Raw genomic sequence first — 10,775 nt, 5'->3', positions numbered from 1 at the left:
CCCTCCGGTTTCCAAACCAAGTCCCTACACACTGAGCTACTGCCGCCCGTTAGAACGTATATGGTCTATCCTTATGCATTTATGGTGAGCCTGGCATTTTATCCAACATATTCTTTTTTTAAATAGCCACATGTCAGCTAGTGTTCAGTATTCTACACATTTTAGTCGTTTAATAGTTTTTATTTTGAAGGCTGTCAGCGGAAGCAGTACTTTACGTCGTGGCTGACTTAACCTGTTGTGTTAGCTGCCGGGCTGCATGCGGACAGTAGCAGCGGTGAACAGCATGGCTTACAGTGCGAAGATCGGTCCGTCCATCCTGAGCAGCGACCTGTCCTGTCTGGGCAGCGAGTGCGTCCGGATGATGGAGTGCGGGGCGGACTACCTGCACCTGGACGTCATGGACGGGTCAGTTCACCTGTACTAACTTAGACCAGCTAGCATGCTAAGGGCTAGCAGCGCCCAATGGGAAGTTCAGTGGGTGAGAGCTAAAGTTGGCTAACATCAACAAGCTAAGCTAGCTGGCCAGAAGTTAAGCCGGGGGAAGTCAATATTTATGTAACTGGGTTTATCTGGTTTAGATGTGTCATTGAAGAGGCCTTACAGAAACTGGGTGTATATTTTTAACAACACACTTCTTCCTTCTTCCTGCTGCTTGTTTTTGGTGTTTTATCTTCCTCTGCACTTACGCAAGACGTTAGTTTGCGGTTGTTTGTGCAAGACGAGTCAGTGTCATCACAGCTGGTAGGTAAATGTGTGTTTTTGTTCCCCCTCTGCAGGCACTTTGTCCCCAACATCACATTTGGCCACCCCATGGTAGAGTGCCTCAGGAAGTCAGTAGGCCAAGACCCTTTCTTTGGTGAGACAAAATCCCACACATATAATCAAATCCATAACTCAGTTATCCCATTAAACTGAGTCCTGAATGGCTCTGCTGTGGGGTGCAGTAATGTGACAGTGTTGATGTTGCAGACATGCACATGATGGTGTCTCGGCCGGAGCAGTGGGTGAAGCCCATGGCTGCAGCGGGGGCCAACCAGTACACGTTCCACATAGAGGCCACCACCAACCCTGGAAACCTCATCAAGGAGATAAAAGAGAGTGGCATGAAGGTGAGACAATGCTCCTGCACAGTGGCCTTGATTCATAGAATGTAACGGGTGTAATGAATCTGACGGTTTATTTAAGAAAGCACATGTTGGAAAGGCTTGTCTGAAAAATGCATGTTAGTATTTGTATGACTTCATACAGTATTTAATCTCTTCACGCTAACACTGTGTGAGTTTTGCAGGTGGGTTTGGCCATAAAGCCCGGTACTACTGTTGAGGAGCTGGCACCCTGGGCTAACCAGATCGACATGGCTCTGGTCATGACTGTTGAACCGGGTTTTGGAGGACAGAAGTTCATGGAGGACATGATGCCCAAGGTAAAGACAAACCACAGGTAGAGGGAAATATTTGAATGAGATACACAGTCACAGTGGAGTACGTGCAGCTTACTGTTTCGATGTTGTGCCGCAGTAAGAAATCAGACTTAAAGTTAGAGAAGTGTGCGTCATTGAAATCACCGGTATGGCAATAGTTCGCTTTTACCTAATGAATACCTCAAAGTGTGTCACTTGTCAGTGTCACATATCAGATGTGCAGTGCATTGACCAAATTGTACTGTTACAGTTATGGAGAATACATAAACAAGTTGACCTTTGTGACAAAAAGAAATACTTTACCAATTCTCCTTGAGCTGCTCCGGTAACGGATGCATGCTCCATTCATTGCATCTTGTTAGGGGAGGACACAGAGCTTAGACAGCGGGTCGGTGATCTGAGACCAAGCCAAGCAGAGCTGCCTTCAACCGAAACAGTTGTGGGATAGTTTAAATAACGTGTATCCAACAATTTAGATATCTTAGTTATCTCATTAGACTAACTATAGTTTCTTTCACATTTCTGCTAAATAGTAACAATACAGCTAAGTACCAGGAAATGTTTCACTTTCACAGAGACTCACATTCTGTGCAAGTTTCTGCTCAACCACAGTATTACACAAACTGGTATTACATAAGTACTAAATAAAGATGAGTTTCAGTTTCAGTGCTCTCCTCTCTTAAATGTCTATAACAGTTCACGGCCCAGATAGAAGTGCTGGTTCACCAAAGCACAGCAGTTTTGTCTGACTAGCATTTCAATTTCTAAATGTGTTTGATTTAATCCGCAGCACTGTGTCTCTTTTTGCAGTCCTATTACAGCTGAAAATCGTGTTTCAGAAATGGCGTTCTCTTATATTTCTGTGCATGTGACTCAGGTGAGCTGGTTGAGGAGTCAGTTCCCTTCGTTAGACATTGAAGTGGATGGAGGGGTCGGCCCTGACAGCATTCACAAATGTGCAGAGGTAACAAATATCAACTAATAGAATAACCATCTTAAAATTAAAATCACATTTTGTGTCCGCTGACAGTTCATGTGTGCTCATGTTTGCTTCAGGCGGGAGCCAACATGATTGTGTCAGGCAGCGCTGTGATAGGCAGCGACGACCCTCGTTCTGTCATCGCCCTCCTGCGCACCGCGGTGGCCGAAGCAATCCAGAAACGTTCCCTGGACCGCTGATAATTCCGCTTCGTCGAAGCTCTACCTGCCCGTCCCAGCAACACAACACAGCGGCCAGTGGAACAGACATTTTTTGGGGTAGGGGTCGGTGGTTATGGTCGGAGCAGGGGGGGCTTCTGTGGAGGCGATAGCTGACGGGCAAATCCAAATCCAAATCACTGTTCGATGTAAGTGAAGCTCCACCGGGCCTCTGCAAAACTTTCTGAACTTTATCCTGTGCTGCCACAATCTCCTCTCTGAACACATAACCCAAAGTGAGTCTCAAAGTGAGACAACCATTTGGAGGTGGGAGCTGAGGCAACACCGATTTCACATCTGTAAACATTCCTGAGTATTGTTTGATTTACCCTGTAAGTTGGAAGTATAAATTAATTATGCAAATAAAATGGCCCGAGGAGCACCGCGTTCTCAGATGGAAGTCAGTTTTCTTTTTCCATCGGAGATCATCTTGGCTCCTTGGCTTTTGCTGTTTTCGTTGAAATGGACCATTCACAGGCAACTTAACACTACTGAGCAAAAATAATGTACACTTCTAAATTCCATGAGATTTGGTTTTGCTGATTAAAAAGACAAATGAAGTGAAGTGTGAATTCTTTGCAGTTTGACCTTGAGTGTCGTTCATACTATTTAATTGAAAAAGAAAGTTGGCAGACTAATGAATACACAACAAATTACTGAATTAAGCCCCTTGATCTTTTACCTTCAGGTTGGCAAATGCAGTATGGGGTCCTGCTAATTCTCACCGACGTGGTTGTACGCCTACAATCCAGTTGTATACCATGTAATGTATGTATTTAAAAGGGGGGGCATACAATATTTTGATTGACATTTGTTCAATTAATAGATTTCAAGACAGTGAAACCGGAACGACGACCAATATTTAAGAGAGCTGTAAACATCATAACTATAGTCCAACAGTGTAGAAAATTCACTGTACTGTTGATTATTTATGTTTAATACTGAGTATATGCCTTTTATGCTACTTTATTTTTCTATTTTACTACATTTCAGAGGGAATTATTGTACTTTTTGCTCAACTACATTTATTTTATTTGGCAGCTACAGTTAGTAGTTACTACTCGATTCATTATTGTAGATTAAACTACTCAACAGTACAATATAGTACAAAATACATCAGTAAAAGGCTTCAATAGTATAATCTTTAATATAACACTCCCTTCTTCAGTACTTTTACTTAAAAGTTTGAATTATGGACATGACTACTTAAAATATAACCCAAGCTATGTTACTGGCTTTTACTACAGTTTCCTTTTTCGTACACTAGAGGGCGAGTTTGGACAAAAATCCCTATAGTTTGGGGGTTTCCTCGTCAATACAAGAAATGTAATTAAATTGTAAGCATCTATTATTTATTTGTAAGCATATCTACATATTTTACACAGCTCTAGATTAGAAACAGTGCTCTAATCTATAATGCAGTCAACATCCACTGGGTGAACAACGCTACCAACACTGCTGCAGAGGCCATAGACTGAGTGCTGCTGTAGAGCGGCACTGCTGAGAAAATGTTTTTGGCAAAATGACTTGAAAACTGTTTATACACCAAGTAAATCATATGCAGTAGTGGTGCCACAGACAATTTAGTTGGAAATGGGAGAAATCCAAGTTCGTGAGCAGGGTGAATTTTTGGGAATCAATATGTAACATTGCATTAGTTGAGCCGGACTGGAATGTAGAAACCTTTTCCCGAGGACACCCAGAAAGACACGTCTATAGTATCTCTCATCTTTTTGTCTGCTGAAAGAATTCCTCCTGTCAATGAGAATCACCCATGACATACTTCAAACTGCAAGCAGCTCGCTCTCAATAATGCAGCACATGTCTTGGAGGCAATTCACAGACCCATTGAAATATTGATGCCTAAAATCTGTATTTTCATTTCAACTTCACGTGTAATGGCAGATAATGTCATCTTTTCTGCTCATCGTTGTATATGTGTATATGGTTCGTATACAGCGCGTGCATGTTACAAGAGTTTGTGTATAATACATGCGTTTGTACATCATGAGGGAATCTCCTGTGACCGATTTCTGTTCTAATGGAAGATGACAGACGATTTGTATGCCTGTGTCACTGCCGCCTTGCAAAAGACAGGGACACAATTCAGTGTGAGGGTGTAGTCAGCACCTACACATGCTCCACACTCCTTAAGCCATGTAGCAGTCTCATAATCAGCTAATTGACAGTTTTTCTCCCCAGATTATCTCGCACTGTTAACACGCTGTTTGTTGATTTAATATGAAATTAAAAATGCAGAGAGGGAAATATGAGCAGCACCAATGGCAGACTTAATGTATGAAGAGTACAGTGGGAGACACATATCTCACATGCTGGGCTTTAACTTATACATCAAAGTCACTCATGAAAGACTTCCCACTCTGGTGCCATGACAACCACATCCACAGGTAGTCATTCGCGGTTAAAAGCAGTAATAGGTCTGTACATCAGCACTTGGCCTTTCCTCCTGGTCACGTGTGAATCGCCTACATCTGTCATGGCGTCATGAATGGCATGTACATAAGAATACACACACAGGGAGAGGTAGAAATGTAGAGAGAGCGCCAATATTTAAAGTCCAGAAAAAAGATTTTACACCAAAAATTAGTCAGACAGACATTATGTATAGCTTTTGATCTTCAGAGCACTGCCGCGAGGGGAATGTCTCAGTCCCAGGCAGAGATGTGTGGAGACTTCAACAGAGTACCACAGGGTGTACAACCACCCAGTGAAGGCGGTCAGATCACCAAAACAGCAGGTCCCCCTCAAAGGCCGTCTTGATGCACCGCAGGAGCTACCACTACTCACCCACAGGAACACACACCACCACTACAGGGAACAGGGTTTGAGTAAGAGTAAAATCCATGTGAAACTTTCACACCAGGATCTCAAGCATTCTGATACCAGTATCTTTACCCATATTCATGTTCATGAGAGATGAATCACTGAATGAGAACCCTTGTAGGCTATATTATATGTTGTCAAATATTCAATAGGCCTATCCAAAGATACAGTTTGAAGTAGCTGTTCTTCCCAGGGGAATGTGGTTTTTACACCCCACCCCCTTTTTTTTTCTTTTCTTGCACTTTCAGATGCCATTTATTTTGTTCCATCTATTCCCTGATGGATTCTCTTTGCCTCCATTACTCACCCTTCCCCCTGTCTGGGATCATTATATAGTAGAATTATATCTTTCTGCTTCTCTCCTCATCTTCAGCACTGAAGGCACATTAGTGAACCCTGCTTTGCCTGCTCCTACTCATTCATAATTACTTGGCATCCCACCGGAGAACAAGATGCACATCGCTGATTAGATCGCTGTTGTTACCACCTTTACTTATGCATAAAGGCATCATCTGATCGAATGTGCATAGTCTTATTAACAATTAAAAAACAACTTGCTTTGAATAATATTACAAAACATCTCTTTGCTTTGCCCTGCAGCAAAGTGGGCTACTGTACAGTATATATTACACCTATGATGGATAACTGAGCTGTGAAGGGGGCACAGGTCAGGCCAGTTGCTGCTTCTGAGCACCCTGTTTACTGTTGTGTAAAACGCCTAAAGGCAGAATGCGGTGGCTATATTATGAGCTTATCGTTTCTCACAGATGATAATTATTAATTTGCTTGCATGAATCTATTTTTATATAGCTGCAACTCTCCTCGGCAGGTCTGGCATGGATCCAAGGAAATTAAAATCAGTACTCCATCTTGTTGGATGTACAATATATGAAAGCCAGATCGCCATTTCACCATGCTAACGATGTGGCTCCTGGTATGACTACGTTGGTGGGTCCACCACTCTGGTCCAGACTGAAATATCTCAACAACTATGGGATGGATTGCAATAATATTTGGTGCAGATATTCATCTCCCCCTACTGGTGGATTGTAATAACTTTGGGGATCCCTTAATTTTTCTACCTATTGCAACTATCAGGTCAAAATGACCAAAACTACAGTAATCAGCAACTATCTGCATGTTAGAATTGTCATTGTGAGCCATAATACATCCGTATTGTGATGCTTAAACCACTGCTGTAAGTACAACCTCACAGAGCTACTAGCATGTCTAATAACTCTATATCCCTCCGTCTACTCCTGTTCACAGAAGCTATGTTAAATGACCTATGGTAAATCTACCCTTGGATAGTGAAAAGTATGTCTTGACCAAGCTTGAATATTAGTCTTATTAGGAAAGGTCAAGACAAAAAGGGCCTTGGCAAAATCTTCCTGATAAATTATAAATATCAGCAAGGTCATCCAACCTATCAGGTATTTAAATGTTCATTTAAATTCTCAATAAAAAACAAATAAAACAACGAATGCCTGGAACAGTTAATTAGCTCTGGATCTGAATCTCCAGGCTTTTACAGGGCCTAAGAGAATAAAGAGACTAAATGCAGCACTCCCAGGGGAACGTTGCCTAGTAGCAACCTTAGCATCAGTTTACTCCATCTTAGGCAGAACCAGTGGAAGTACACACACAGTTTTAGTGTTTATCAATTATGGATGAGATGAGAATATTCCAGTGTGCGTGGCAGTTTGTGTGTTTGTAAATTTGTGCATGTTTTTAATTCATAATAAATGATGTGGGACCCTCAGTGTTTTTGTTGTTTGGATGTCAGTGTCTTGTGTGTTTTGCGCTGCATGTGAAATATATTTTCTTGCCTGGAGTTTCCATAATAATCATCAACAACTTACTTTTTTCCAGCAGAAGTTACACAGATCACACAGCCCCGGAGACTACTCACTGCTGCTAATACATCACTGGCAAACTGTAGTGCCATTTTCAGCAGGACAGGTGGTACATCTGTTTTCCTACAACTGTTAGCTCACTATACTTAAATCATGTAGAGGCAAACCAGTACGCCACTCGAGATGTGACTCTTCCAATTTGTATATTAACAAGATATCTCACTGTTCTTACTGACTCACACTTTGATCACAGTGAGTCATAACACACAAAGCAGTGTGGTATACAAAGGTGAGTGCAACAAGCTGTGCACACGCCTCAAAAGACCAGTCACACTCTGCAAGCTGTTAATTCTGTAGCTCCTTATGTCTTCACCTCTTAGAACAGAACAACATATCTGTCCTGCTTATATATAGTGGATGCCAAGCATTGTGTTATGGTAAGTCAACATGGTTATACAAGAAATATTCCTTTCTGACAGGCCACTTGTATGTCGGTCCTTTATGGATTTTTCCTCTTTGTCCTTGTTATGACGCATCCAAGCTCACCACAACGAAAGCAGGAGAAAAAAAAAGTCATGTCTTTGGGCTTCCTCTCTCACTGGTAATAAATCATAATCTATTTGCCTGAATGCTGCCCTGCTGCTCTGGATCGTTAAATACTGTCTGTCCATGTGTGCCCTATGGTGTCTGCATCCTCGGCGAAGACTATGGATTTGTGGATGTTGGTTACTTTTATGCAAAATAGATCTTTCCTCATAGGGTGTGTGTGTGCTGGAGAAAAAGGAGACGGAACAAGAATCAGGGAGAAAGTGGGACAGGAAGATGGTGCTCAAAGGGGGAGGATTCTGTGTTTTTTGCATTCTGTGAAGTTGTGATGGAGCTGGCTGACAATAACATCAGCAATATCAGTGTGCCTGCTATCAGCACCAGTGGAATCAATAGATCTTTGAGTGTGGGGGCTCTTTCAGTCAAGACAGATTGTTTTGTCAAGAGTCGACCAAAAAGCTTTTGCATGGGAACCTGCATGCATCACAGCACCTAGCAAACAATCCAGTGACACCACAAGCAAACACCAAACTATGATTTTTCTTGCAGTGAATGCTGTTTTCCCTTTGTGTCACCGTGATTTATGGAATGGATGGCAGCATTTGTTCTTGGCTTCACTGGGTATGTGCGCATTAATATGAATTCATGGGAGAAGGAGTTAGAGAGAAGTTTACGAATGACATGGACTGGTGGGTGACTGCTTGGAAGTTGTGTGTGTGTGTGTAGGAGAGAGGGAGGAAGAGTGAGTAAGTCCATCTGCATTGGATGAGTTATGAATAGTGAAATGTGATTTGCTGAGGCTGTCAAAAAAGTGCCTGGTTGACTTGCAGGAGGCCCTCTAAGCATCATTTATCCTCTGACATGCTGACCCAACTTCTTCCCTCTCCCCAACTCAAGATACACACACAGACCCAACTGAACATGCAGAGTAAATACGTAGCTGTGAGACGTTGAAAACCCACACCGACTCAACAAGACCCTGCTACCTACAGGGAATTAACCTTGAGTTTATGGTTAAGACAGAATTAAATAGTTGGGAATGGTGCTGGTAGTTGTGAGAAAACTGGATTAATAACTCCAAATGATGCAAAATGCATATGGTTGAAAGGACAACAGGAAGATGCACTTAATGTATTTTATTGCAATAAACTGACAATAGCAAAGTGCCTTTTTAATGGTCACGATGGCAACTATTCGATAGAATAACAAAAGAAAAAAGGAAATAAACCATGGTCATATAAAAATACATCACTGAAAATAAAGCATCACTGGCTGAAACTGAAAACATCACCACAAACTATTTTACACCTAAATTCTGGAGCCAGCACACAGCCAATACATGCAGCCCTCAAAACGCAGCTACAACACTGTCAGAACGTCTGGAGGAATCTTGGGAGGCAGCTATGGATGGTAATAATATTATTACTACAAAAAACATCATTCAGAGTTCAACTGTTCAAGCTCCAGCGATAGCGGCAGCGCTCTGACACACACCGCGACCACGCCCTGCACTTCCTGGCTCAAGTCTAAAAGTCAAATGAATTTTGCATGAAGTAAGTGTAAGATTATATGTGATGTACACACTGAAGTTGAAGCAGCTGTTCAATGGCACCATTTACACAACCTGCATCTCTGGGAATGTTTAAGATTTATAAAAGGCATCATTCAACCGACAAACAAGCTCCCGTAGTTTTGCTCATGAAAAACTGAAATCAGCTCCCCATTAGCGTTTACTGCCAATGCAAATGGAGGTCAATAAGATATGCAACCATTACTGTCAAATCGCATAAGACCTTTCCAACAGCTCTATCAATTATTCCTGGTGATACTGGGGCCTGGAAATGCACACAAGAGCTTTCCTGCAGTTTTGATATATATACCTTTGACTTGCACTCGCAAGTCACATCAAATAACAACGGGAGGAAAAAGACTGTTTATAATGGCAAAAGAGAGGTAGTCCACACACTGAATACTGCAATTTAACGAGGCAACATTTCGACCACCAAGGTCTCTGTTGGGCACCCATGTGTGAGGAAAACAGGCCATATATACAGAGAAAATGACAACTCCACCTACAACGAGGAGATCACAAAAAACTAAGACTATTTACAAATTGATTTTCTCATGCACAATCACAATATTGTACATTTGTCAAAAATGTGTATTATACTGTATATAAACATATACCCTGCATAGGTTTTTAGTCAGTTTTAGCATAGTTGCCATGTGAGTTTGTGTATATAGTGGATAACGTTTTGGCTTATGTGTTCCTCAAATTCTTCTTGTCAGTTTCGGTTTTCTCTAATGTGGATGTTTGCCTGATAAAGACTTTGATGGTTGAGATGTTGCCTTATAACTACTTGGGAGTTTGCCATATTCACTGGGTGCACTACTTATCTTTTACCATGTGCTGCTTATGTCCGGCACCTTGTACCGAACTGAGGTTAAATGTGCACACCATCCTAATTCTCTGCTAATGATTATTTATCTACATCAATACTACTTTTGTGAAAACACTTGTAAACAGAAGGTTAACAACAAGTAGACGGGCAGCTAATCGATCGGTTCTTTTTTTTCCTTTTTGAAGACATTTAATTGTAGCTTAATTCACAACCACTGACTAAATAGCACCAGCCTTGGGCTGGTTATCTTCAAGAACAGTGCGGGAGGCTGAAATCTCAGAACTCAGTGGCTTGCGTCAGTATCGGCTACGTAATTTTTACATAAATCTGTTTAATGAAGTGCTGCATAAAAGCAAAGCATTAAAAAGACAACATGAAATGAATATGAGCAATAATATCAAACACAATCTCCACAACACCCATTCTTGAAATAGATTACTTCACAAGTTCAAGGGGCATCTGGAAATGGCAGTCAAATATTAAAAATGACGAGGGGCGGGGCTTTGTGTT

General features: G+C 41.6%; 1 protein-coding gene across 1 annotated transcript; it reads left to right on the top strand.

The window, feature by feature from the left end:
* The first annotated feature begins 231 nt into the window (after nt 1–231).
* On the top strand, nt 232–3,182 carry rpe (ribulose-5-phosphate-3-epimerase). Its single transcript, XM_035676351.1, has 6 exons — nt 232–405; nt 777–856; nt 970–1,109; nt 1,289–1,423; nt 2,298–2,384; nt 2,477–3,182. The coding sequence occupies exons 1-6, from the start codon at nt 257–259 to the stop codon at nt 2,597–2,599; spliced, it is 714 nt and encodes a 237-aa protein (XP_035532244.1). The 5' UTR covers nt 232–256; the 3' UTR covers nt 2,600–3,182.
* The last annotated feature ends 7,593 nt before the right edge of the window (nt 3,183–10,775 follow it).

The sequence above is a fragment of the Morone saxatilis genome, unplaced genomic scaffold (assembly GCF_004916995.1).
Source record: "Morone saxatilis isolate NCDOM2014 unplaced genomic scaffold, NCSU_SB_2.0 Contig5, whole genome shotgun sequence".
Taxonomy (NCBI): Eukaryota; Metazoa; Chordata; class Actinopteri; family Moronidae; genus Morone; species Morone saxatilis.
The sequence above is the reverse complement of the archived record's forward strand: the minus strand, read 5'-3'. Positions and strand labels throughout refer to the sequence as shown.

Bases quoted from the DNA above. Each gene is read 5' to 3' on its own strand.
- rpe (XM_035676351.1), top strand. From the start codon at position 257: ATGCGGACAGTAGCAGCGGTGAACAGCATGGCTTACAGTGCGAAGATC. The intron at 406-776 runs GTCAGTTCACCT...CCCCCTCTGCAG, and splicing joins CACCTGGACGTCATGGACGG to GCACTTTGTCCCCAACATCA. The intron at 1,110-1,288 runs GTGAGACAATGC...TGAGTTTTGCAG, and splicing joins TAAAAGAGAGTGGCATGAAG to GTGGGTTTGGCCATAAAGCC.